This window comes from Gopherus evgoodei, chromosome 6 (genome assembly GCF_007399415.2).
Source record: "Gopherus evgoodei ecotype Sinaloan lineage chromosome 6, rGopEvg1_v1.p, whole genome shotgun sequence".
In the NCBI taxonomy this organism is placed as follows: domain Eukaryota; kingdom Metazoa; phylum Chordata; order Testudines; family Testudinidae; genus Gopherus; species Gopherus evgoodei.
In genome coordinates, this window is record NC_044327.1 from 136,942,607 (window position 1) to 136,970,395 (window position 27,789).

At 56.3% G+C, this 27,789-nt stretch overlaps 1 protein-coding gene across 3 annotated transcripts; it reads left to right on the plus strand.

Annotated features, from left to right (window-relative positions):
* The first annotated feature begins 343 nt into the window (after positions 1 to 343).
* On the plus strand, positions 344 to 27,256 carry LOC115653784 (avidin-like). Of its 3 annotated transcripts, none has more exons than XM_030567439.1 (4): positions 344 to 608; positions 2,746 to 2,959; positions 4,559 to 4,679; positions 6,550 to 7,175. In XM_030567439.1, exons 1-4 carry the CDS (start codon positions 537 to 539, stop codon positions 6,650 to 6,652), a joined length of 510 nt encoding a protein of 169 aa, XP_030423299.1. In that variant the 5' UTR covers positions 344 to 536; the 3' UTR covers positions 6,653 to 7,175. The 3 variants fall into 3 exon arrangements, with proteins under 3 accessions (XP_030423299.1, XP_030423301.1, XP_030423300.1); XM_030567441.1 differs by lacking the exons at positions 2,746 to 2,959; positions 4,559 to 4,679; positions 6,550 to 7,175 and adding exons at positions 21,674 to 21,884; positions 25,315 to 25,447; positions 26,957 to 27,256 and having other exon boundaries at positions 382 to 608; XM_030567440.1 differs by lacking the exons at positions 344 to 608; positions 2,746 to 2,959; positions 4,559 to 4,679; positions 6,550 to 7,175 and adding exons at positions 14,504 to 14,730; positions 21,674 to 21,884; positions 25,315 to 25,447; positions 26,957 to 27,256.
* The last annotated feature ends 533 nt before the right edge of the window (positions 27,257 to 27,789 follow it).

Here is a 27,789-nt window from a genome sequence, read left to right on the forward strand (position 1 = left end):
AGACATGTTTGACACTGTGTGGGGCTGGTGACAGAAACCTTATATCCCAGGAGCCACTGTAGGAGTTATCCCAGCCTTGGCATGCAAGCAAACCCGGGGAGGCCCCTGGCCCATCAGCACCTTAAGGCTCAATGAGCAGCACTTCAGCTTACCCCTCCCACCTGATGATGCCCTGCCTAAGGTGCCTTCACGTGGTCCTCTCGCTCCGCCTCTGCCGTGTGCTGGGATCTATCTATAGCTGGGCACTGACCGCACTCCTCATATCACTGCCCAGGTCACACGGCTTCTTTTCATTTTGTCTTGCTGGCCCTGCCAGCGGCTTGGGCTGGAGATTGAATTTCAGTGAGATACGAACAAAATAACCGAAGTGCCCGCTCACTTCTGGGAACTGCCAGCAAAGAGAGAACCAGCACAGCTCAGGTTGCAGCCCCGGCCTGCTGCGAGGGGATATAAAGACAGGGCTTGACGGGTGGCCCCAGACTAAGTGCCTGGGAGACTCAACTGGCTTCTGCAGGCGGCTTCTACTCCAAGTGGAGATGGGGAAAATCGGCTTCTCCCTGATCCTCACTCTGGCTCTGGTGACCCTCAGCACTTCTTCAGAGAGAAAGGTATGGGTCAGACTGGACAGGGCGAGGGGCCGAGGGGGTGGGGCGCTGGCTCTGGGGTGTCTCAGGCCGGGGCAGGGTGAGGGGCCGAGGGGGCTGGGCGCTGGCTCTGGGGTGTCTCAGGCTGGGCAGGGTGAGGGGCCGAGGGGGCTGGGCGCTGGCTCTGGGGTGTCTCAGGCTGGGCAGGGTGTGGGGCCGAGGGGGCTGGGCGCTGGCTCTGGGGTGTCTCAGGCTGGGCAGGGTGTGGGGCCGAGGGGGCTGGGCGCTGGCTCTGGGGTGTCTCAGGCTGGGGCAGGGCGAGGGGCCGAGGGGGCTGGGCGCTGGCTCTGGGGTGTCTCAGGCCGGGCAGGGTGAGGGGCCGAGGGGGCTGGGTGCTGGCTCTGGGGTGTCTCAGGGTGGGGCAGGGCGAGGGGCCGAGGGGGCTGGGCGCTGGCTCTGGGGTGTCTCAGGCCGGGCAGGGTGAGGGGCCGAGGGGGCTGGGCGCTGGCTCTGGGGTGTCTCAGGCTGGGCAGGGTGAGGGGCTGAGGGGGCTGGGCGCTGGCTCTGGGGTGTCTCAGGCCGGGGCAGGGTGAGGGGCCGAGAGGGTTTTCCAGTGATAGTTTCTGCAGCAGGGACCAGAATCCCTTTGCTCCATCGATCTGGTGAAATGGCAGCAGGTGATGGCTGTGCACGTGCTGGGGTCAGGGTCAGGGGAAGCAGGAACTTGACAGGACAAAAACCAAAAATACCTTTTTTAAACCTCTCTGTTCTGAGGCCTAACTTGGGCAGCTGAGCAGGGTCCAGTCTGTAACAGGCTGCCATGAAAAGGACAGTGTCCAGCTGCTATCCCTGTCCACTGGGGGAGAGATTCAGCTCAGTTTGCACCAAAGGAGATTTAAGTTAGATAGTCAGAGAAACTTTCCAGCCATCAGGGTGTTAAGCACTGGGGCAGGTGTCACGGAGTGTGGGGGGAGACCAGGCCCTGCATCCCCGGCTTCCTGCGATTCACCGTGACTCTCAGCCAGCCAGTAAAACAGAAGGTTTATTTAGACGACAGGAACATGGTCCCAGACAGGTCTTGCCGGTACAGACCACAGGACCCCCTTTAGTTAGGTCCATCTGGGGCCCCTAGGGAGGCCACAGCCCCGTTGGGAAGCCCAAGCCGCGTCGGGGCTCCCCTCTCCATTTCCCAGCCAGCTCCCAAACTGAAACTCCCTTCAGCCTCTCACTCAGCCTCCCCCCAGCTCCTCCCCCCACCTTTGTCCAGTGTCCCGGGCAGAGGTGTCACCTGGCCTCCAACCCCCCTCCTGGGTTCTCAGGTTACAAGCTCAGGTATCTTCCCTTCCCCAGTGCAGCCCGTCCCAGCACAACTCCCCTGCAACCTTCCCAGGTCAATACTTCCCACTCAGCATTCACAGAACACAGCACGAACATTCCCACTTCGGCACAGCAGGTTCCCAGGGGAGGCTGTGCCATCCCCGGCACTGAAGGTTTTTAAGAGCAGGTTAAATAAACCCCTCTCAGAGATGGTCTTGGTATAACATAAGTCTGTGGCAGCACGGGGCTGAACCAGATGGCTTCTCCAGGTCCTGTCCAGCCCCACATTCACGGGGTCGGATTCACATTCTGAACTGTTGGTGTTGGCCATTCTCTGCTTCACGCTGTGTAACGTTGGACTCTGGCTCTTCATGTCTGTGCTCAGCAGGGCCTGTCCCTGACCTGGGAGCAGGAAGCTCCGCAGTGCAGGCTGCTCTGGTGTGGGAGCGAGCATGAGGAATGCAATGCTTGGATTTCAGTAAAAGCACACGCTGACCATGGCGAGACACAGGGGAATCTACAAAGCCATCCCTCTGGTGCACTGGGACCCTGCCCAGAGGGCTCTTTGCTGGACAAAGCCAGGAGCTCATTAATCTTCCATCAGAAATTAGGGCCACTAGAAACGCAGCCTCCACGCCCACAAAGAACAGGGTCAGAGGTTCTTCTTGTGACCAGCTGGTTCCATGGGATCTCAGGAGCCAGAGCACAGGCAAGGCACTTTGGGTTTTTTATTTTCTAGTTTGCAGGGTCTCTCTTTTGCATTCGGGGCTCCTGGGGTCACAGCCTCAGGTAAGTGTCTGACCGTGCAGCATTGTGCGTGGGACCACGTCTGCTCCCCTTTCAGTGTGACCTGTCCGGACTGTGGAGGAATGAGCTGGGCTCGCTGATGGAAATAGATAAAGTTAACGATGCAGGAGAATTTTCCGGCAAGTACCTCACAGCTGTGACGGCCACCAGCAACTGTATCCAGAGCTCGCCCCTGAAGGGAGCCCAGCATGACACGACACAGAGGAGTCAGCCGACCTTTGGCTTCACTGTCAACTGGGAGAAGTTCTCGAGTACGTACCACGTGCTGCTTTGGGGCTGGGTGGGGTGGGAGTTAGTGTCAGCATGAATCAGGGGCACCAGGGGCACTGGGAGGATTACTTTGGTTTGCTGGCATGCCAGAAATGGTTTGGGGAAATATGTGACTCAATGCAGTAATTGTGTTCAATTTGGGGAGGTTAAAAGGAATTGTGTATGGCACCAGCAAGCCCATTACTGGCTACTGTGTCCGTTTCTGCTGTCTGCATCTCAAGAGATATTACAGTCCTGGAAAGGGGTCAGAAAACAGCTACCAGGATGGTTTGAGCTCTGGGAAACCGGCCGCCCATGGAGAGACTAGAGCAGCTCAGTCTATTGACGTGATACAAGAGAAGGTTATGGGGGTGTCTAATCATGGCCTATGGGTGTGTACAGCAGTTATAGTTTGACAGTCACCCCAGACTCGACTCCTGGCCACCCACCCACGTGTCTAGCTTACGTAAAAGGGTGCCCTAAATCCCAGCTAGCTGGCCCATTGGTGGCGGGGAGTGGGGGGGATGAAGCCTGGGTGATGCCGAGGCTCTAGCTAGTAATTCAGGGGCATGGTTGGGGGGAGGGGTGCAACATCTCCAGTTACAACAACTCATCAACAGCTAATTCCATCGTTCTGCTAATCCAGCCGCTCGTGTAACTCCAGTGCGGTCGCTCTCCCGACAGCTCGGCTAGTGCTGTAACACCGGTACTCACCTCAGCTAGCGCAGTGACAATAAACCTGCAAGGACCTGCCTGTGGAGAGCTTCCTGACAGCCGATGACTCTTTAATCTAGCAGACAAAAGTGTCTGGAAGCTGAACCCAGATGTACCCAAATTAGAAATGAAGTGGAACTTTTTCCCAGTGCAGGTGATTAGCCAATGGGACAACTGACCTGGGCATGTGGTGGATCCTCCATCGCCTGGAATCTTTAAGTCAAGATGGAGTCTGTTTCCAAAAGCTGCCTCTGGCTTGACCAGCTGTGGCGGGCTGGACGCTGGGCTACCATGAGGAGGTCCTGGGGCTGGGTTACAAGAGAGGCCAGGGTTGTGGCTGATCACAGGGAGGACAATGGCGTGATCAGATGACCCTGGGAGGAAGATATCAGCTGCACTTTGCATGGCCTGCCGTGGGCACGGGTGGGTTGGGGAGGCCAGAGGAGCCTGTGCACAGCTGAGCGGGTCGAACCAAGCCCTGAAGGAGATAGGGCCCTGGCGCATGGACAGAAAAGCGCAGATCTGGTGGCCAGCAGACTTCGGAAATGGCCTAGGCATGTGGGGCCTGGGAGACGGAGGAGTCCAAGTGTCCCCCAGCCTGCAGGCCTCTCCCCTTCCTGACCCTGCCCAGTCTCATGTAGCCGCCCCAGAAAACGGAGTCATTGTGCTGCTCCGCCGTCTGGGCAGGTGCCTGGGAAAGCGCGTCATCGCGGTGAGATGCTGCGGAGGCAGAGAGAGGGGCTCTTTGTATGCCTGTGGCACGGGAGTCGTGTCATCAACACAGAGTGCACCCTCTCCCTCCACCCTGAGCTCTGGGCTCGGTATCTGCGGGACACAGAGCGTGTGGCACTGTCTCTCCCTCTGACTCCTGTCCGGTTCCCTCACAGACTCAACAACCGTCTTCGTGGGCCAGTGCTTCGTTGGTGATAAAGGGAAGGAAACTCTGAGGACCATGTGGCTGCTGCGTGAGGAGGTCGGATCTCCTGGAGATGGCTGGAGAGCGACCAGGTGGGTGACTGGGCACAGACTGGCCAGGAGCAAAGGAGCCGCCTGCAGCGCTGGGACTGCAGGGCCTGGCCCCGTCTCTGCTCAGCACTGTGGGATCCCGACCCGGCTCTGAGCCTGTGCGGGATGAGCTGGTGAAGGGCAGGGTGGGGCTCTCAGCCCAAAATCACAAACCCTTGCCCCCCCCGCCCCCGTATCTGGCTGGAGGAGAAGGAGGTGGTGTGAATATGAATGAAGGTTTATTCCCCAAATGTGCTGAGTTCCCTGGGCCCTGTCACACCCCAGGGCTGTGTGTGATCCCCGGCGGGTCAGGCCAGGGCCAGGGCCAGGGCCATGTCCTCCCACAGCTCTTCTCCGAGAATTCGCTAATGGGTGAGCAGCCCACCGCGGCAGCATCCCCAGGGAACCGAGTCAGTGCCAGGGAAGAGCCCAAGGGTGGCCTTGCTGACCCACCCAGGGGGGGTGGCTGGATGAGCAGCCCCCAGAGCCCGTGCCCACCCCCCTGGGTGCTGCTGGGTGGCTCTGAGGCCATGCCAGTGCAGGGTGCTCACAGCCACGCTGCCTCCCTGGGCTGGACGGCTGGCTACCCTGTGAGGTGGAGCCTGGAGGAGGGATGTTCCCCAGACAGTGGTGCTCAGCACCCAGGCCAGGCGCCCTGGGGACGGGATGTCCCTCTCTGGGCTTCTCTCCTCAGGCTGACGCACTTTTAAAGGGCTCTTCAGTGTAACGGCAAAGCTATAGCTAGAGCCCATGGCTGGAAGTTGAAATTAGACAAATTCAAATTAGAAATAAATCACAATTTTAAAACAGTGAGGGTATCACTGGAAGAGCTTAGCAAGGGCCGTGATGAATTCTCCATTGCAGGCAACTTTTAAATCAAGATTCATAGATTCATAGACTCTAGGACTGGAAGGGACCTCGAGAGGTCATCAATGCGATGTTTGTCTAAAAGATTTGTTCTCCTTCAGTTCCTGCTTCTGGACTTGTCGCAGGATTGAATTCAGGGCAAGTCTCTGTTCTTTGCTGTGCAGGGGTCAGATTGGTCCCAGGCCCTGTGCCGTGCAGAGGATTGGACCGGTTCCAGGGCCTGTGCTGTGCAGGGGTAGGGCCGGTCCCAGGGCCTGTGCCGCGAAGAGGGTCGGACTGGTCCCAGGGCCTGTGCCGTGCAGGGAGTTGGACCGATCCTAGGGCCTGTCCCTTGCAGAGGATCGGACCGGTTCCAGGGCCTGTGCCATGCAGGGGTCAGACCGGTCCCAGGCCCTGTGCTGTGCGGAGGGTCGGACCGGTCCTAGGGCCTGTGCCGGGCAGGGGTCAGACCGATCCTAGGGCCTGTGCCATGCGGGGGGCTGGGACCAGTCCCAGGCCCTGTGCCAGGCAGGGGTCGGACCGGTCCGAGGGCCTGAGCTGTGCAGAGGTCGGCCTAGATCAGGGGTAGGTAACCTATGGCACAGGTGCCAAAGGCGGCACACGAGCTGATTTTCAGTGGCACTCACACTGGCCAGATCCTGGCCACTGGTCTGGGGAACTCTGCATTTTAATTTAATTTTAAATGAAGCTTCTTAAACATTTTAAAAATCTTATTTACTTTACATACAACAATTGTTTAGTTATATATTATAGACTTGTAGAAAGAGATCTTCTAAAAACATTAAAATGTATTACTGACATGTGAAACCTTAAATTAGAATGAATGAATGAAGACTCGGCACAGCACTTCTGAAAGGTTGCCGACCTCTGAACTAGATGATCACGATGGTCCCTTCTGGCCTTGGAATTTGTGAATCCCTTGGTGCTCCTGCCTCTCCTTGTGTTGAGCAGCCCCGAGTGCAGGCCCGTGCTAGGCCAGTAACACCAGCTCTCTGTTTCCCTGCAGAGTCGGCACAAACGTTTTCACCCGGAAACGAAATCTAGAGCCAGGAAAAATCCTTCAGCAGCACTCTCCACCCTGTGATACTCCAGCTCCGCCAGCACAGTGAACACACCCTCCAGCTCCACGGCTCCTGTGCCCACCTGGTCTGGACTTGTCCTGGGCGATCTCAATTGCATCTTGCCCAGCAGTCGCCCGTCTCTGTCTCCACTGCTCCCTCGCTCGCTGGTTACCCCTCCCAGAGTCACTGCCCTCGCCCCTAGTGATGCAGTTTAGTTCATTTCTCAGCAATGCTCTAGAGCTGGAGGCAAGGGAGTCTCTTGTGTTCTTATTGCTCTTGGCTTTTTCAGTCATGGCATCCACCTGCCCCTCTCCTACTTCCCTGGAGGATCCTGAAATCTCTCCCATTAGCTGGGGTCTTTCCAGGACTCTCCTGGCAGCTTTATTGCCCTTTATTCACTCCTTTCCTCGCTCTCCATCAGTCTACGGCAGAGATTGCACCAGCCTTACTAAAGTCCCAGGGAAATGGTGTTCCCCTTCCAAATGGCCTTCACATTAGCTCCGTGCTAGTCAGTGCTCCCAGCTCAAAGCTTCATTTCTCTTAGAAAATTTCAGCCCTTCGTGAGTGCTGGACTCTAGGTACCAAATAAACTTTGTTCCAATGGAAAAATATTGTGTCATTCTGTGTTGTTATTATTTGAAAATAGTTCTTAGTTCACCATCTGCAGCAGGCTACTTACTACTGCACAGTGACCTGGGACAAGGAGTGTGATGGGAAACTGCTTAATGTACAAGTGTCCTACTCCATTGGTGGGGAGTGCTGGGTTGCGAATATATTTCCCCGTCTCTCTCCCTCTCAGAAATTCAATCCCCATCATGCTGACTAATATGGTCTCGTAGTTTCCTTGTACTCCCTGTTGGTTTGTCTGTATCACAGAATTGTAGAAATGGAAGGAACCCGGAGAAGTCACTTAGTCCTGCCTCAGTGCAGGGATTGGACTAGATATTGTCTAGACCAGGGGTGGGCAAACTTTTTGGCCCGAGGGCCACATCTGGGTGGGGAAATTGTATGCAGGGCCATGAATGTAGGGCTGGGACAGGGGGTTGGGATACAGGGGGGGGGCTCAGTGCAAGGGGTTGGGGTGCAGGAGGGAGTGGGGGGGTGGGATGCGTTGTCAGGAAGAGTCTCCGGACAACGTGGTCTTTCTCCAATTTGTCCATGTTTTCCCCCAAGTGTGGTGCTCAGCACTGAACGCAATACTCCAGTTGAGGCCTAATCAGAGCAGAAGAACGACTTCTCGTGTCTTGCTTACAACACTCCTGCTAATACATCCCAGAATGATGTTTGCTTTTTTTGCAATAATGTTACATTGTTGACTCATATTTAGTTTGTGATCCATTATGACCCCCAGATCCCTTTCTGCAGTGCTCCTTCCTAGGCAGTCATTTCCTATTTGGTGTGTGTGCAACTGATTGTTCCTTCCTCAGTGGAACACTAGGCATTTTCCTTTGTTGTTAGCGCTGCAAAGAGTTGCCACGGCTGTTCAGTGCAGTGTTCTTGGACTCGCAGTCAGCTGCACTAGCATGGAGTACGCGCACTGCTTCAGCTGACTTCCCGTTATCTGTGGAGAAAGACCAAAGGCTCGGTTTCGTGGTGAAGGCACTCGGCCAGGTTTATTGTCAGCAAAGCACAATGCTAGCTCCCTGTCCAGTGGGTCACAGGGACACTAACACAGGTACGCCCGTGCCTAGATAAAGGCTCAGTCAGCGCTCTGAGATCCTGGCCCCTCAGCCTCTACAAAGATGTACCTCCTATGACTTCTCCTTTTATACATTGATACAAACAAGTTGAGCATTGCGCTCCAGATGTTGTTTGTAAACACCTGTGGTGGGGCATCTGCCCCCCTTGGCAGAGAAGGGGTTAACAGACCCCTGGCGAGGCTGCAGGGAGCAGCCAATAGGAGAAGGGCTGTGAGGAAGAGCCAATCAGGACCCAGCCCATCCATACAAAAGGGAGCTGCGGAGCAGAGTAGGGCAGTTGCTGCTGGGAGCCCAGGGGGTAAGGACTGCGTCCCTGTGGGGCTGAGAGCGCTGTCAGCCCCTTGGCCAGAGCAGTGGCTGGCTCCTGGGACTGAGCAGCTGAGGCCCTGAGGTGAGGGCAAAGAAGATGCTGGGGCCCTGGGGAAGTGGCCCAGGGAAATAAAGCAACGTTGACTGAGGTTGCAGGGAGGCAGCAGGAGTCTGCTATTTACGGGTCTCTGGGCTGGGGCCCGGAGTAGTCGGCAGGCCCAGGTCCCCGCCACTGGCCCAGGCTGGACTGTTAGACAGACAGACAGACACACACATGGAAGGGGGAAGCCTAGATGCTGACCTAGCCAGAGGGCTGAGTCAGGAAGAGGATACGGCAGTTCTGGGAGCTGAGAGAGGAGCCGTAGGCAGGCACAGAGACAGAGTGCCGGTGTGCAGACTGCGGACATGGGCATCAGCCTCGAGCTGATCCTCAGCCCAACCAGCAGGAGGCGCCAGTCTGGTGATGAGAGCTGCACCCCGTGACACCACCCTTGTGCCTGATAGTGCGAGCCAAACATCCTCCTCCATTATCCCGTCATCCCGTCCTTCTCTTACGAGTGTCGGCGTCTTCCTCTACGGGGTCTTGGGAATGTGCTTACGTAGTTACTTGAGAACTCCTGGCGTTCTTGTTCCGTCCACTCCGGTCGGGGATGCGCTGACTTGGTCGGCCAATTCCTGGTGGCTGCTTTTCTGCCAAGGCCAGGCCTACTTTGGTTCCCAACCTCTGGTCCACACTGCTAGCCATGCCTAGGGCTCCAGCCAGGCCTTCTGCCCCTCCTTTTTGTCTTTTTCTGGGTAGGGGCTTTACCCATCACCCCAGAAAAGCATAAACATGGACTGAAATGACCCTGTGGGCTCTGTATTACCCATCCCTACGTTCCTGCCCCATGTGCCCAATGGGCCACACAAAACCAGATCAACTTGTCCTTTTTGGGTACCTGCACCACGGGGAGGCCCAAGGGCTAGAGGACTGCTGGATCACCCTTCACCTTAAAAATCTCTCTCCAGGTCTTGGACAGTTTTCCCCGTGACTCTGAATGGGGAACACCTTACAGGAGAGTGGTTTGTGTTTTGTTTTTTCTCTCAGGGATGAGAACCATCACCTGGTTCCCAGTGGCATAGGAGCAGGCACGCGCCATGAAGTTGTACCAGATCTTCTGCTTCCCTTGAGCCCTGACTAGATTCTCCCTGGCCAAGCCCATGAGCTCAGCGAGCTTTTCCCAGAAAGTCAGTACATGCTCCACCAGTGATTATCCATTGGGGGAGGCCTTCCCCTCCCATTCATCCCTCACCAAGTCCAGGGATCCCCTCACTCTCCTCCTGCACAGCAACTCGAAAGGAGAGAACCCGTTTGATTCCTGGGGCACTTCACTGTATGCGAACAGCAGACGGGGTAAATAATTGTTCCAGTCCTGAGGATGCTGATTCATGAAGCTCTTCAGCATCATCTTTAGGGTCCCATTGAACCTCTCCACCAGCCCGTTGGACTGAGGGTGATATGCCGAGGCCCAGGTGTGTCGGCCCCCACCCAAACATTGGAGCAGGGTTGACATGAAATTGGACCCCGCTCTGTAAAGACCTCCCTGGGGACCCCCACTCTGCTGAAACTGGTCATAAGCGTGTCTGCCACAGTGTCTGCCTCGAGAAAGGACAGAGCCACTGCCTCAGGGTAGTGGGCAGCGAAATCTACCACCACCAGAATGTATTTCTTCCCAGACCCAGTCGCCTTGCTGAGGGGTCCCACTAAGTCCATATCCACTTCTGAAAAGGCTCCTCTGATATCTCAATGGGTTTGATTCTAAAGTAGCCATAGGGTTTGGCTACACTTGCGAGTTACAGCACATTAAAGCAGGCCTGGGTGCCCTAACTCCCGACTTGTCCACACTGGCAAGGCACATAGTGCGCCCGGACTCCCTGGCTGGAGCGCTCCTGGTTCTCCACCTCGGCGAGTGGGATAACGCTTGCTGAGCCTGGCTACAACGCCCGGGCATCAGTGTGAATGAGGTGTTGCATTACTGCGCTCTGGTCAACCTCCACAAAGGTCCCATAATCCCCTTAAGTCCAGTGGTCACTCTTGTCACTGTTTTGAGTCACTGCAGGAACACGGAAATGCCCTTTGAAAGCTCTCTTTCTGACAGCCGGCTGCTTATCTGCTCCGAGACAAACCAACCATTAGTGTGGAATGCTGTGTGTGACGGAGAGAGGCGGGGGTGGGGAAGGGGGGGTCTGTCTGAGCTTACAAGACAGCACTCTGACCTGCTCTCAGCCCCCCAAAAACCCACTCTCTCTCCCCCACATACACACAACACGCTCCCTGCCACACTCCACCCCACCCCCACATTTGAAAAGCATGCTGCAATAGCTGCCCATAATGCACTGCTCCCAATGCCGCTGCAAGGGCCGCCAATGTGCCAGGCCAGTGCCCTGGCAGCTGTCAGTGTGGGCACACTGCAGCGCTTTCCCACGGCTCTCTACATCCGCACGGGTAGCCATGCCCTGAGTGAAGCATTCCTCAGCTTCTTGAGAAAGGAATTTGCAGATTAAGTGCCCAATCAAGAAACGCTTAACTGACAGGTTTCAGAGTAGCAGCCGTGTTAGTCTGTATCTGCAAAAAGAACAGGAGGACTTGTAGCACCTTAGAGACTAACACATTTATTTGAGCATAAGCTTTCGTGGGCTACAGCTCACTTCTTCGCATGCACCTTGGGAGACTCCAATCCACATATGAGAAGCCTCCCTGGGAATCTTCAAGGCAGCATGTGAGCAATGGCCGGTCTACCTGTAAAGAACTGAGTCATGCATGGACATGTGACTTCACCATTGTCACGGAGTCACCAGGCGATGCTCTGGAACTGCTCCCCACCAAACCAGGCAGGACTTTGGGGAGCCTCCTCTCCCTTGGAGCAGACTTGTTCAGGGCAAGAAGCTCACACCTCTTCACCTCCTGGGTCTCTCCTTGGAGCATTCAGCATCCTCTGCCCCTCCGTGCGCTTCCCACAGCGAGTCCACCCCAGCGGGGTCCTGGGGAAGCCACCGGGTTCTGCACCCCCACTTTGCAGTCAGATGTGACTCTCAGCCAGCCAGTAACACAGAGGTTTATTCGATGACAGGAACAGGGTCTAAAACAGAGCTTGTAGATACAGCGAACCGGACCCCTCAGCCGGGTCCATTCTGGGGGGCAGTGAGCCAGACCCCCACATCTGCACTTCACTCCTCGTCCCTAGCCAGCTCCAGACTAACAACCCCCCCCACCCCCTCCTCTCTGCTCAGACCCTTTCCTGGGCCAGGAGGTCACCTGATCCCTTTGTCTCCAACACCTTCAGTTGGCACCTTTGCAGAGGGGGGGCCCAGGCCATCAGTTGCTAGGAGACAGAGTGTCAGGCATTTAGGTGCACTGGCCCTTTGCTCTGCCAGATACTTAAGAACTGCCATGGGGACACTGAGGCACCAACACAGTATTCAGAGAAAACATTAAGAACATTCCTAGTTCATCACAACCATGTGACTCCAAATTCCACCTGGCTGCTGTGATTTTCCACAGTAAGAACAAAGGGGTCCTTCCATATGGCAGAGGATATAAAACGCCCTGGAAACTCCTCCATTTTGTCTTCAGTCTTGCTTCTAACTTCTGCAGGAACTTTGCGAGAAACTGAAGCTCTGAACAAAGGACTGTACAACTCATCCAAGCTGGGATGTTTGTACCCCAGAGACTTGATTGGCTTAAATCAGCAGTAATCCCATCAAGCCTGAAACAAGCCTCAACTAAGAGCTTTGCAATTGTTGTATGTGCTTAATTCCATTTAACCAATTTTAACACTAATCTCTCTTTCTTTTTATGAATAAATCTTCAGATTTTAGATTCTAAAGAATTGGCAACAGCGTGATTTGTGGGTATAATCTGACTGATATACGGATCTGGGGCTTAGTCTTTTGGGACTGGGAAAAACTTTTTATCTTTTACTTGGGTGTTGGTTTTCATAACCATTCATCCCCATAAGGAGTGGCACTGGTGGTGATAGTGGGAAACTGGAGTGTTGGAGGGAATTGCTTGTGTGACTTGTGGTTAGCCAGTGGGGTGAGACCAAAGTCCTCTCTGTTCAGCTGGTTTGGTTTGCCTTAAAAGTAAAGGAAACCCAGCCTTGGTCTGTAACTGCTCTGCTCTGAGCAATTTGTCCTTAACTGATATTCTCAGTTGTGTCCCGCCAGAGGCAGCTTCATTACAAATAACATCATCCCTCCAGAGTGAGTTTGGCTCCCATGGCGCCACTGTTCAGATCAATAGGATGAATGTTACCTTGGCAATTCTCTTACAGTGGGAGACACTGAGGAGATGCACAGAATGAATGCAGCGACCACGCATGGTTACAAGTGAAGAGTTTAAGTTATACTCAGCAAATGACTAAGGTTGCAATCACACTTGGGTGCACACAACCTGAGCTACTGCTGTATCCAAACTCATCTGCTCTGATGGCCCTCTCAACAGGCAGTTATCAATAGCGGGGGGGTTCCTGCTGGGGCCTTCCCTCAGGGTCTTCCTACACTGTCCCTGCCAGGGACCCCTTTTATCTTGTGGTTTTGGCCACACCTCACACAAATGCATATGCATAAGGGTTCTAACACTTTGTCCTTGTCTGTACTTCCACACCCCATACTTTGTCTGGTGCCCCACTTTTCATACAGTGTTTTCCTAATTCACCTTCTTCTCATGAGAGCCTGCGGTCAAAGCAGAACTGTCCATGATGTTACTATCAGGAACCTTGCCATCTAGATGGGTTCACGGCGGTCTGTTTTCCCAGAACATCACTGGCAGGTACCTCCATTACCGTAATCAGGTTACCTTACTGGCACAGGATCACTACTGGTCATCTACCTGTGTCAGGCTGCCTTAAACCTGGTGAGGCTAAGCAGAAATCTTACAAGCCTCAGCCTGTAGGCCTTGCACTACAATCGTCCTTCACTTATATACCTAATGCACACTCATCCCTCCTACATCCTTGTCCCTCTGACAGTCCTATCCTACTGATATCACACAAGAAATAACATAGGAGGTTACAGCATGGTCACAACACAACTCATTGATAGCATGAACTAACTGGCTACAGGTATCCCCACAGAGAATCCAGTTGCTGGGAAGGAGGCCTGAGACTGGTAAGGAAAAGGCTGTGAATTGTTCTTGACTTAGGGAGACCATGAGGCCACAGGAAAGCATGAAGCTGCTTTTGCCAGCTGTGGAACTGCTAAACGAACAAGGACTGGAACTGGCCCTCAGTTTGCTAGCAAAGATTCTAAGATCTTCAAAGAGGATTATGGATTTTTCACATATTCAGCCTAGTCCTGAATGGCCGCAGAATAATAGAATGGCAGATGGGAAGTTACAACTGCAAAGTGCTCGCTAAGAGAGGCTGGCCCCAGATCACTCATTGCACCTGTCTAGGAGGCAGGGGCAGGTGCTGGCGAATATGTAATGTCATTATTTCTGAAAGCGTTGGTGACCATTCAGAGACTCAGGATCTTGACTGCTAATGGACTCAAGCCCCACCTTGCCCCTGCGCTCCCGTGCATGGCACACGGAGAACCTTTGTCCTGCCATCAGCTCTCTCGCCGGCCCAGGTAATGTGCCCTCGCACACCCCATGAGCCATGGCAGGGCATAGCCCTCAGAGCCAGGCACCTTTCCAGCTCTCACTGCAGGCCAACGGCCCTGCTGGTCTCTGTCCGCCTCTGCCGTGTGCTGGGCTCTATCTATAGCTGGGCACTGACCGCACTCCTCATATCACTGCCCAGGTCACACGGCTTCTTTTCATTTTGTCTTGCTGGCCCTGCCAGCGGCTTGGGCTGGAGATTGAATTTCAGTGAGATACGAACAAAATAACCGAAGTGCCCGCTCACTTCTGGGAACTGCCAGCAAAGAGAGAACCAGCACAGCTCAGGTTGCAGCCCCGGCCTGCTGCGAGGGGATATAAAGACAGGGCTTGACGGGTGGCCCCAGACTAAGTGCCTGGGAGACTCAACTGGCTTCTGCAGGCGGCTTCTACTCCAAGTGGAGATGGGGAAAATCGGCTTCTCCCTGATCCTCACTCTGGCTCTGGTGACCCTCAGCACCTCTTCAGAGAGAAAGGTATGGGTCAGACTGGGCAGGGTGAGGGGCCGAGGGGGCTGGGCGCTGGCTCTGGGGTGTCTCAGGCTGGGCAGGGTGAGGGGCCGAGGGGGCTGGGCGCTGGCTCTGGGGTGTCTCAGGCTGGGCAGGGTGAGGGGCCGAGGGGGCTGGGCGCTGGCTCTGGGGTGTCTCAGGCTGGGCAGGGTGAGGGGCCGAGGGGGCTGGGCGCTGGCTCTGGGGTGTCTCAGGCTGGGCAGGGCGAGGGGCCGAGGGGGCTGGGCGCTGGCTCTGGGGTGCCTCAGACTGGGCAGGGCGAGGGGCCGAGGGGGCTGGGCGCTGGCTCTGGGGTGTCTCAGGCTGGGCAGGGTGAGGGGCCGAGGGGGCTGGGCGCTGGCTCTGGGGTGTCTCAGGCTGGGCAGGGTGAGGGGCCGAGGGGGCTGGGCGCTGGCTCTGGGGTGTCTCAGGCTGGGCTGGGTGAGGGGCCGAGGGGGCTGGGCGCTGGCTCTGGGGTGTCTCAGGCCGGGCAGGGCGAGGGGCCGAGGGGGCTGGGCGCTGGCTCTGGGGTGTCTCCGGCTGGGCAGGGTGAGGTGCAGAGGGGGCTGGGCGCTGGCTCTGGGGTGTCTCAGGCTGGGCAGGGTGAGGGGCCGAGGGGGCTGGGCGCTGGCTCTGGGGTGTCTCAGGCTGGGCAGGGCGAGGGGCCGAGGGGGCTGGGCGCTGGCTCTGGGGTGTCTCAGGCTGGGCAGGATGGGGGGGAGAGGGGCTGGGCGCTGGCTCTGGGGTGTCTCAGGCTGGGGCAGGGTGAGGGGCCGAGGGGGCTGGGTGCTGGCTCTGGGGTGTCTCAGGCTGGGCAGGGTGAGGGGCCGAGGGGGCTGGGCGCTGGCTCTGGGGTGTCTCAGGCTGGGCAGGGCGAGGGGCCGAGGGGGCTGGGCGCTGGCTCTGGGGTGTCTCAGGCTGGGCAGGGTGAGGGGCCGAGGGGGCTGGGCGCTGGCTCTGGGGTGTCTCAGGCTGGGCAGGGCGAGGGGCCGAGGGGGCTGGGCGCTGGCTCTGGGGTGTCTCAGGCTGGGCTGGGTGAGGGGCCGAGGGGGTGGGGCGCTGGCTCTGGGGTGTCTCAGGCTGGGCAGGATGAGGGGCCGAGGGGGCTGGGCGCTGGCTCTGGGGTGTCTCAGGCTGGGGCAGGGTGAGGGGCCGAGGGGGCTGGGCGCTGGCTCTGGGGTGTCTCAGGCTGGGCAGGGTGAGGGGCCGAGGGGGCTGGGCGCTGGCTCTGGGGTGTCTCAGGCTGGGGCAGGGTGGGGGGGAGAGGGGCTGGGCGCTGGCTCTGGGGTGTCTCAGGCTGGGCAGGGCGAGGGGCCGAGGGGGCTGGGCGCTGGCTCTGGGGTGTCTCAGGCTGGGGCAGGGTGAGGGGCCGAGGGGGCTGGGTGCTGGCTCTGGGGTGTCTCAGGCTGGGCAGGGTGAGGGGCCGAGGGGGCTGGGCGCTGGCTCTGGGGTGTCTCAGGCTGGGCAGGGCAAGGGGACTGGGGGCTGGGGCTGGCTCTGGGATGGATCAGGTTCATGTAGGGGGTTCCTGCTGTGGGCAGGCAGGAGTGGGAGTTCGGTTCTCTTGGGGAGGTGGGGAGGGAGTGGAGCCTTTCTCCCTGCAGGAATTTTGTTCTGGCTGGAAGCCCCGACGTCTGTTACAGCCAGGGAGATTCTGTCTCCCATAAAGTGCAGGGACGAGAAGAGCTCCAGGGGCTGTTTCATTGTAAATCTCCCCAGCTGAGGAGCAATGGACCCACGAGCAGCACAAAGGGTGCGTTTGGGCTGCAGAGAATAAAGCCTGTCAGGCTCACTAGCAAGTGGGGGAACACCTGGGAGAAGTGCTGGAAGCGTTATTATTACTGGGGGTCCCCACCACATCTGGTAGATCATAGAATTGTAGGACTGGAAGAGATTTCCAGAGGTCTCTACTCCAGTCTCCTGCACTCGGGGCAGGACTAAGTATTATCTAGACCATCCCTGACAGGGGTTGTTCAACCTGCTTTTAAAAATCTCCCGTGACGGAAATTCCACAACCTTCCTAGGGAATTTATTCCAGTGCTTAATCACCCTGACAGCTAGGAAGTTTTTCCTAATGTCCAACCTAAAACTCCCTCGCTGCAATTTAAGCCCATTGCTTCTTGTCCAAGCCTCAGAGGTTAAGAACAATTTTTCTCCCTCCTCCTTGTAACAACCTTTTATGTACTTTAAAACTGGTATCATGGCCCCTTTCAGCCTTCTCTTCTCCAGACTAAACAAACCCAATTTTTTTCAATCTTCCCCCATAGCTCATATTTTCTAGACTTTTAATCATTTTTGTTGCTCTTCTCTGGGCTTTCTCCAATTTGTCCACATCTTTCCTGAAATGCGGTACCCAGAACTGGATGCAATATTCTAGCTGAGGCCTAATCAGCGCAGAGCAGAGCAGAAGAATGACTTCTCGTGTTTTGCTTACAACACTCCTGCTGATACTGTCACGGAGTCCCCAGGCGATGCTCTGGAACTGCTCCCCACCAAGCCAGGCGGGACTTTGGGAAGCCTCCTTTCCCTTGGAGCAGACTGTCTGCAGGGCAAGAAGCTCACACGGCTTAACCTCCTGGGTCTCTCCTTGGAGCATTCAGCATCCTCTGCCCCTCCGTGCGCTTCCCACAGTGAGCCTGCCCAGGTGGGGTCCTGGGGAAGCCAGAGGGTCCTGCACCCCCACTTCACAATCTGATGTGACTCTCAGCCAGCCAGTAAAACAGAGGTTTATTCGATGACAGGAACAGGGTCTAAAACAGAGCTTGTAGATACAGCGAACCGGACCCCTCGGCTGGGTCCATTCTGGGGGCCAATGAGCGAGACCCCCAGGTCTGCCCTCCACCCTTGACCCCAGCCAGCTCCAGACTAACAACCCCCCCAGCCCCTCCTCTCTCCTCAGCCCCTTTCCCGGGCCAGGAGGTCACCTGATCCCTTTGTCTCCAACACCTTCAGCTGGCACCTTTGCAGAGGAGGGCCCAGGCCATCAGTTGCTAGGAGACAGAGTGCCAGGCATTTAGGTGCACTGGCCATTGCTCTGCCAGATACTTAAGAACTGCCATGGGGACACTGAGGCACCAACGCAGTATTTAGAGAAAACATTAAGAACATTCCCAGTTCGTCACAGATACATCCCAGAATGATGTTTGCTTTTTTTGCAGCAGCATTACACTGTTGGCTCTTATTTAGCTTGTGATCCCCTCTGACCCCCAGATCCCTTTCCGCAGTTCTCCTTCCTAGGCAGTCATTGTACGTGTGCAATTGGTTGTTCTTTCCTAAGTGGAGCACTTTGCATTTGTCCTTATTGAATTTCATCCTATTTACCTCTGACCATTTCTCCAGTTTGTTCAGACTATTTTGAATTTTAACCCTTCCTCCAAAGCACTTGCAACCCCTCCCAGCTTGGTATCATCCGCAAACTTTATAAGTGTACTGTGATGGGTTGGATCACAGAAACTATCTTCGGAGCTGCCACCTGATGTGCCAAGACTACTTCTGCCCCTGCCTTCCCTGCCCCATCAGCTTAGGGCTTCGGTCTCCTATCTTGTTTGAGCCAGACTCGCTAGCCTGCTGCAAATCCAGACCCAGGTCTGAATCATGTCTCCCAACAGATGCAGGTTTACCTGAAAGCAGCTCACAGAAGTGTTCTTGTCTTTAGCACCCAGATGCCCAACTCCCAATAGGGTCTAAACCCAAATAAATCCATTTTACCCTGTATAAAGCTTATGCAGGGTAAACTCAGAAATTGTTCGCCCTCTATAACAGTGATAGAGAGCTATACACAGCTGTTTGCTACCCCAGGTATTAACACATACTCTGAGTTAATTAATAAGTAAAAAGTGATTTTATTAAATAGAGAAACTAGGATTTAAGAGGTTCCAAGAGTAACAGACAGAACAAAGTAAGTCACCAAGCAAAAGAAAATAAAACACGCAAATCTATGTTTAATCAAACTGAATACAGATAATCTCACCCTCAGAGATGCTTCAGTAAGTTTTTTCCTCAGACTGGATACCTTCCAGGCCTGGGCACAATTCTTTCCCCTGGTACAGCTCTTGTTCCAGCTCAGGTGGTAGCTAGGGGATTCTTCATGATGGCTCCTTCTTTGTTCTCTTCCACCTATTTACATATCTTTTCCATAAGGCAGGAATCCTCTGTTTCTCTGGGTTCCCACCCCCCACTTCTCAACTGAAAAACAGCAGGTTAAAGATGGATTCCAGTTCAGGTGACATGATCACATGTCTCTGTAAGACCCCAAGCCTTCACTCCTCCCAGCCTGACTCCACAGGAAGGCTGCCTGCAAACAGAGCCATCCACTATATTGAGTAACGGGCCTACGCTGTCCGGGTCTTCCTCTTGCTTCTAACGCATTTGTTGAATGGTTTGGGGTTTTTGTTACCCTTTATGTCTCTAGGTAGTTTAATCTCGTTTTGTCCTTGGCTTTTCTAATCCTGTCCCTACAGACTTGTGTTATTTGTTTATATTCATCCTTTGTAATTTGACCAAGTTTCCACTTTTCGTAGGACTCTTTTTTGAGTTTCAGGTCACTGAAGATCTCCTGGTTAAGCCAGGGTGGTTTCTTGCCACACTTCCTGTCTTTCCTGTGCAATGGGATAGTTTGCTCCTGTGCCTTAATAATGTCTCCTAGAGAAACTGCCAACTCTCTTGAACAATTTTTCCCCTCAGGCTATGGCTACACTTGAAACTTCAAAGCGCTTTGAAGTGTGAGGGTGGTGGCAGCGCCAGCGCTGGGAGAGCGCTCTCCCAGCTCTGCACGTACTCCACATCCTGATGGGGTTTACTTTGCAGCGCTGGGAGCCGCGCTCCCAGCGCTGCGGCACTGTTTTCACTGGCGCTTTACAGCGCTGTATCTTGCAGCGCTCAGGGGGTGTTTTTTCACACCCCTGTGTGAGAAAGTTGCAGCGCTGTAAAGCGCCAGTGTAGCCAAGGTCTTAGACTTGCTTCCCATAGGATCGTACCTACCAACTCCCTGAGTTTGCTAAAGTTGCCTTCTTGGAATCCATTGTCTTTATCGTGCTGTTCTCTCTCCTACCGTTCCTTAGAATCACAAACTCTCTCATTTCATGATCACTCCCACCCAAGCTGCCTTCCACTTTCAACTTCTCAGCCCGTTCCTCCCTATGTGTCAAAATCAAATCTAGAACAGCCTCCCCCCAGTAGCCATCTCCACCTTCTGAAATACAAAACTCTCTCCAATACATGCCAAGAACGTATTGAATAACCTGTGCCCTGCTGTGTTATTTCCCCAACAGGTCTCTGGGTAGTTGAAGTCCCCCATCACCACCAAGATGGCAGCTTACAAAGCAGGATGCTGAGTGTAGCTGTGCTCAGCTTTCCCCGTCCCTCCGGTTACCCAGGTTATACCAGCCAACTGGCAGGACTCAGCAATATCTCATAGGGTGACAATCCCTTGTCTGCCCTCGGGGAGGAAGGGCCCGATTGTTCTAGACCTGGGACTAGGAAAAGGGCAGGTTCTCGAAAACAGGTTGCTAATGTTTTAAGTAACATTTTTAAACCCAGCCAGATGAGCTGTATTTTAACATGTGTGAGCTGGTTCTGTGCAGCCTAGGCTCCCAAATAGGGTTCACCTTGACCAACTAATACTCAAACTACAGCAGGCCTTGTCTACACTAGGGTTCTAAGTATCAGAGGCGTAGCCGTGTTAGTCTGGATCTGTAAAAGCAGCAAAGAATCCTATGGCACCTTATAGACTAACAGACGTTTTGGAGCATGACATGAGCTTTCGTGGGTGAATACCCACTTCGTCAGACAGGGTTCTAAGACGTGTCAGGTAAAACATGTCAGCCAACCTGATTTAAAGACACATCTTTTTGTCTAGCGTAAGTGTTGTGATTGTGGGCCAGTTTGTATTTTGCAGCTCCTTGAATGGCCTGCCAGGGATGGCCCACAATAGCTTAAATACAGTGTGGACCACACAGCACCACCTCGTGGCCGAACAATGTGATACAGCTTAGCATCCCATTCCCGTATCAGCGCCATGGGGCCTGTCCGCTCTCCAGGACCCTCGCCCAGCCTGGGCCTCCACTGCTGTCAGGCACAGATACCTGCAGCTGCCTCAGTAGGCTCCTCTGGCTGTGGGGAGAGGGAGCAGGTGGCAAGAGAATGGAGGACAGCTCCCCCATCCCATGGGTTAGGAAGGAGAAAACAGACCCCCCACCCCCAGGAGCAGAGGAGGCCCCCAGTTCTGTTTATGGTTTAGGATGTTTTCAGTTTGTTACGGGGTCACAGGAGGGAAGGGGCTCCCCTGGAGAGCTCCGGAAGCAGAGCCCCCCCCAGCGCGAGGAGCAGTAGAGGCCCCAAGTTCTGTTTATGGTTTGGATGTTTTCAGTTCGTTACGGGGTCACAGGAGGGAAGGGCTCCCCTGGAGAGCTCCAGAAGCAGAGCCCCCCCCCACCCCCAGGAGCAGAGGAGGCCCCCAGTTCTGTGTTTATGGTTTAGGATGTTTTCAGTTTGTTACGGGGTCACAGGAGGGAAGGGCTCCCCTGGAGAGCTCCAGAAGCAGAGCCCCCCCCAGCGCGAGGAGTAGAGGAGGCCCCCAGTTCTGTGTTTATGGTTTGGATGTTTTCAGTTGGTTACGGGGTCACAGGAGGGAAGGGGCTCCCCTGGAGAGCTCCAGAAGCAGAGCCCCCCGCACCCCCAGGAGCAGAGGAGACCCCCAGTTCTGTGTTTATGGTTTAGGATGTTTTCAGTTGGTTACGGGGTCACAGGAGGGAAGGGGCTCCCCTGCAGAGCTCCGGAAGCAGAGCGCACACGAAGACTTCGTTGTTCATTTCTGGTTTGAGTGGTTGGTGCCTTGCGTTCCGCTGGCAGGGCCATCACCTCGGCTGAGCATCGGACCCTGCAATGGTGTGGGGGGCCCCTGGTCCTGCCGACTGTGTCCCTCCCTTTCCAGTGTGTCCTGTCCGGATCGTGGAGGAGCAGCGTGGGCTGCAAGATGGTTGTATCTGAACTCAGCGAGGCTGGAGCGTTCTCGGGTTCATACCTCTCCGCGGCAATGGCCCCCAAGGCTGACCGCCTGGCGTCGCGCCTGCATGGAATCCAGCACGGCGCCAGCCCGACGGAGCAGCCAACCTTCGGCTTCACCGTGAAGTGGCAGTTCTCAGGTGTGTAGCCTGCACTGCCTCGGTGCCGGCCAGGCGGAGCCGGGGGTAAGCGTGGTCTGAGGGGGGCTGACAAGCCTGGGGATCTCATTCCCCACTCCTGGGGAGGGCTGGCCTCTTTAAGGGAAGGGGCTGTCAGGGGGGTCTGTGGGGGTTAGCGTGGGCCGGGGGGCCCCAGGCCCAGGCCCAGGGGGGCCGGGGGGGCATGGGCCAGGGGGCCCCAAGTCGGGGAGGAGGGTCTGGGGGGTGGGAGTGGGCCTGGGGGCCCCAGGCCCGGGGGGAGCTGGGGGGGTGAGCGTGGGCCAAGGAGCCCCAGGGCCATGGGGGTGAATGTGAGCCGGGGGGCCCAGGGCCATGAGTGAGTGTGAGCCGGGGGGCCCCAAGCCCGGGGGGCCTGGGGGTGAGCGTGAGCCAGGGGCCCCAGTCGTGGGGGGGGACGGTTGTGACTGCACAAGGAGCAGGAGAGGGTGACACATCTTGGCAAGGGGGGGCTACACTGGGGCAGAGTGTTGAAGGCGGGGAGGGGGCGGGCTCTGACTGGGGAGGGGGCCGGAAGGCAGGTGCTGTGGGTGGCTGCCCTTGCAGGTGGGGCAAGGGCGTGGCTGCGGGGGAGGGGCAGTGTGGGGGTGGGAAGAAGTGGGGTGAGGGTGGGACCATGGGGGAGGGGCAGTGTGGAGACAGGAAGAGGTGGGACAAGGGTGGGGCTGCGGGGGAGGGGCAGAGTGGAGGTGGGAAGAGGTGGGGCGAGGGAAGGGCTGCGGGGGAGGGGTGGAGTGGGGGTAAAGCACCCCCCCGGGGAACACTAGAAGTTGGCCTCTGTGCCCCTGGAGCTGTTGAGGAGGAAGCAGCACTGGGATTTGGAAATGGCCTACAGGCCGGGGGAGGGGCCGGGGGTGTCCCAGTCACCCCCCACTTGCTGGCTGGAGGGGGATGGGAGGGGGCCAGTGACGGAAACGCAGCCCGTCCTGGCTGGTCTGGCATGGGTCAAACGGGTTTGAAGTGACAGTCCAGCCACTGCGCTCCCCATGGGGTGATGGTGAGGGGAGGCAGGGTGCTAGTGGGAGGCTGGAGCCATTGAAGCAAGCTGCACACCCTGGGGGAGTCAGGGGGTGCCCAGCCTCAGCACCCCTAGAACCAGCACCTATGGGGGCAGGGGCCGAAAGGAGCAGCCTGTGTCCCAAGGCCGGGCGCACACAGGCCTGAGGTTGGGGGTGTCCCTGCGGGTTCCTTTGGGAAGGGGGGTCAGGAAGAGCAGAGATGTAGCGATAGGCGCAGCCCAGTCACTGGGCGCCTGGCCCTGGGACGAGCTGGGAGTGCCGCAGCCCCGGAGCGCCCACAGGGTCGGCACCTATGGGGAGAGCTGTGGGGCCCAGGACTGGCTGGGCAGGGCTCGGAGCTGCCAGCAAAGCCGCTCTCGCCTGCCATGTTTGCATCCCAGATGCCTGGCTCCAAGACCCATTTCTCCTACAGAACTAAATGACCCACAGGGCCCTGTGCTGGGCCAGCCGCAAGGTCTGAGAGGGGTATGTGATGATGCTGTTCTGGTGGGACCCAACTGAGAGTGCCAATTCAGGACCAATTGCTTAAACAGGGCAGTTACAGCCCTAGGCTGGGGTTTTTCCACCTCTTAAGGCAAACCAAACCAGCCAGACAAAGAGGACTTTGGTCTCACCCCACTGGCTAACCACAAGTCACACAAGCAATTTCCTTAGACACTCCAGTCTCCCAGTATCACCACCAGTACTGTGACAATGCGGTTCTGGCGGGACCCTACTGAGAGTGCCAATTCAGGACCAATTGCTCTAACAGGACAGTTACAGCCCTAGGCTGGGGTTTTTTAACTTCTAAGGCAAACCAAACCAGCCAGACAAAAAGGACTTCGGTTTCACCCCACTGGCTAACCACAAGTCACACAAGCAATTTCCTTAGACACTCCAGTCTCCCAGTGTCACCACCAGTGCCACCCGTCCTGGGGATGGATGGTTATGAAAACCAACACCCAATAAAAGAAAACAGTTCTCTCGATCCCAAAGGACCAAGCCCCAGACCCAGGTCAACATAACACATTAGATCTTACCCACAAATCACATTGTTGCCAATCCTTTAGAATCTAAAATCTAAAGGTTTATTCATAAAAGGAAAAAGATAGAGATGAGAGCTAGAATTGGTTAAATGGAATCAATTCCATACAGTAATGGCAAAGTTCTTAGTCCAGGCTTGTAGCAGTGATGGAGTAAACTGCAGGTTTAAATCAAGTCTCTGGAGAACATCCCCCGCTGGGATGGGTCATTCAGTCCTTTGTGCAGAGCTTCAGTTTGTAGCAAAGTCCCTCCAGAGGTAAGAAGCAGGACTGAAGACAAAATGGAGATGAGGCATCAGTCTTATATAGGCTTTTCCAGGTGTAAGAACCTCTTTGCTCTTACCGTGGAAATTACAGTAAAATGGAGTCTGCAGTCACATGGGCCAGTTTCTGCACACCCTGCTGAGTCACAAGGTGTATCTGCCTTCTCTCCATGGGTCAATTGTGTAGCTGATGGTCCTTAATGGGCCATCAAGCAGGCTGGGCAGAGCTAACATCAAACTTGTTTGGGATGTTTCGCAGTAACACAGCACAAAGTTGAAATACAGACAGTATAGAGCCAATATTCATAACTTCAGCTACAAAATGCTACAGACATACAGACAGCATAGTCATAACCAGCAACCTATAACCTGGTCTTAGACACCTTATATGACCCCCTTTACATAAGATTTGGTGCCACTACAGGACCCTGGTTGCAACCCATGTTCTATATGGTCCCAGATTCTATCAATAACGTCACAGGGTAACAGCAGGGAGGCCCATTACTGAGGCGGGCAAAGCGACTCACCTTGTTTTTCACTTCAGTGTGATGGCTTGGGGGGTACCCAGCTTGGGGGTTACCAAGGTCAAGCTGAGTCTGGGGGAGGGGTTAGGGTAACCCTGGGGCATCCTGCTGGGCTGGTGGGGTCCCTTGAGCCTGAATTCGGACACGGAGAAGGAGGCTTTTGCAGGGTCCTGTTGCATGAGAGTCAGAGCCTGTCTCTGCAGACGTGCCACTCGGGGGCTGGGTTGTGCTGGGTGATTAACGCCTGCCATGGGCTGACCTGGCATGGGGACAGGAGGGGCAGTGCTGCCAATGGGGAAGGCTGAAATCACTTGCTGCTGCAGAAACCTCCTTTGGACAGCTGCTTCTCTCCCTCTCCCCATTCCACGCTCGGTGATCTGTCCCCGCCGCAACTTCCCTGCCCTCCCCCCCGCTTCCCCCAAGAGTGGATCACTGCACTGACCCTCCCCTGGGACTGGAGCCAGCCTTGGGGAGAAACTGCAGATTGCAGACTCTGTCTGGGGGTCCTGTGGGGGGGGAGGTCTCAGAGCAAGCAGCCCTGACCCTGTCACTCTGTCACCTGTCAGAGTCTCCACTAGACTCCATGAGCGTCTTCGTGGGCCAGTGCTTCGTGGATGACCAGGGAGAGGAGACCCTGCAGACCATGTGGCTGCTGCGCCAGGAGGTCGGATCCCCCGGCGCCGACTGGAAAGCAACCAGGTGGGTGACTGGGCACAGGCTGCCCAGGAGCGAAGGAGCCACCTGCAGAGCTGGGACTGCAGGGCCTGGCCCCGTCTCTGCTTGTCGCTGTGCCAAGGCCTGGGATCCCGACCCAGATCTTAGGCTGTGGTGCTGGAGATACAGGGAACCCCATGTGGGATGAGTGGGGCAGGGCAGGGCAGGGCTCTCAGCACCAAATCACAAACTCTTGGGGGACCCCCCCCATGTGCTCTAGGCCCTGTGCCATGCAGGGGTCGGACTGGTCCCAGGGCCCGTGCCGTGCAGGGGTTAGATTGGTCCCAGGCCCTGTGCTGTGCAGGGGGGTTGCACCGGTCCCAGGGCCTATGCCGTGCAGGGGGCGGACCAATCCTAGGGCCTGTGCCGTGCAAGGGGGCGGACTGGTCCTAGGGCCTGTGCCATGCAGGGGTTGGACCAGTCCTAGGGTCTGTGCCGTGCAGGGGTCAGACACAGATCACAGTGGTCCCTTCTGGCCTAGCAATCTAGGAATCCATGTATCTTGCTGTCACGGAGTGTGGGGGAGTCCGGCCCTGCACCCCTCTTCCTGGGACCCACAGTGACTTTTAGCCAGCCAGTAAAACAGAAGGTTTATTGGACAACAGGAACACAGGTTACAGCAGAGCTTTCAGGCACAGTCAGGACCCCTCCACCGAGTCCTTCTGGGCTTTCAGGGTGCTTGGATCCTAGCTAGGATACCCTGAATTCCGCCCATCCAGCCCTAAGCCCAAACTCAAACTGCTTCCCTCCTGCCACTCCCTTCCTTTGTCCCCTTCCCGGGCAAAGGTGTTGACCTTTCCCTCCCTTACCTAGCTCAGGTTACAGGCCCTGGCATCGTCCATCCCCTAAAGTCCTCCCCTGCTCTCCCACTCCCCACGCAGACAGCCCCTACTGCATCACACTTGCTACAGGGGGATGAAGGTTTGCTGAGTTCCCTGGGCCCTGTCACGCCCCAGGGCTGTGTGTGATCCCCGGCGGATCAGGCCAGGGCCAGGGCCAGGGCCATGTCCTCCCACAGCTCTTCTCCGAGAACTCCCTAATGGGTGAGCAGCCCACCGCGGCAGCATCCCCAGGGAACCGAGTCAGTGCCAGGGAAGAGCCCAAGGGTGGCCTTGCTGACCCACCCAGGGGGGGTGGCTGGATGAGCAGCCCCCAGAGCCCGTGCCCACCCCCTGGGTGCTGCTGGGTGGCTCTGAGGCCATGCCAGTGCAGGGTGCTCACAGCCACGCTGCCTCCCTGGGCTGGACGGCTGGCTACCCTGTGAGGTGGAGCCTGGAGGAGGTGCCTGCCAGCCCCCGACCTGCCCCTGCATTGTGCGTCCGGGTGCCCCTGTGAGGTGGCGCCTGGAGGAGGTGCCTCTTTGGGCTTCTCTCCATCTCAGATTAATGCACCTTGTGCCCTGCATCCCCTTCCACTCCCTCCATCCATGTATGGGGCAGCCCCGAGCGCAGGCCCGTGCTGGGCCAGTAACCTCAGTTCTGCGCTTCCCTGCAGGGTCGGCACAAACGTTTTCACCCGGATCAAGGGGCAGAACATGCGCGAATCCATGAGGAGCGACAGTGCCCGGTGACCCAGCAGCACCGTGACCCAGGAGTCCTGCACCCCCCACCCCAATCTGGAATCTCTCAAGAGCGTCTTGCCCAGTGTCAGGGCCGTTTGCTGGGCTGTAAAGGCGCCTTCTCTGTCTCCATCTCCCCTCGCTCTCCGGTTACCCCCCACCCCAGAGTCACTGCCTGCGCCCCTGACGCTGCAGTTAAGTTCCTTTCCCAGTAAAGTTCTAGCGCGGGAGGCAAATGAGTCTCTGGTGTTTTTATTGCTCTTGGGCTGAAGCTGTTGCTGAGCCGTGATTCCCACCTGCCCCTCTCTGGATTCCCTGCCAGGTGCTGGATTCTCTCCCATGAGCCAGGCCCTTCCTGGGATGCCCCTTGGCAGGTTCATCCCCCTGGTTTGCTCCTTTGCTGACTGCCCATTGCCTGGGACAGAGAGTGCAACAGCCATTGTACAGCCCCGAGGAGACGCCCTTCCTGCTAAACGGCCCTTCGCTCAGGAGGTTCCTGTCCAGCGCTCTCAGCCCGAGGTTTCGTTTCTCTTGGGCATCCGGCGCCGCCCACCTTGGAACATTTTCCATTGGAAAAACAGGGCTCAGTTCTGTGTGGTTCTCCCTTGAACCCCTCCACTGGAGGCGTAACGCTCTGGACGAACCCAGCACAGGGTGACTGTTTTGTGCAGAGCATCCAATTCCGCCAGGGCAGGGGGCCAGAGATGCTCTTAGGGCAGCGCCTGAGCTTGATGCTAGGTTTTCCCTCGGGCCCTGCTCTCAGTTGGTT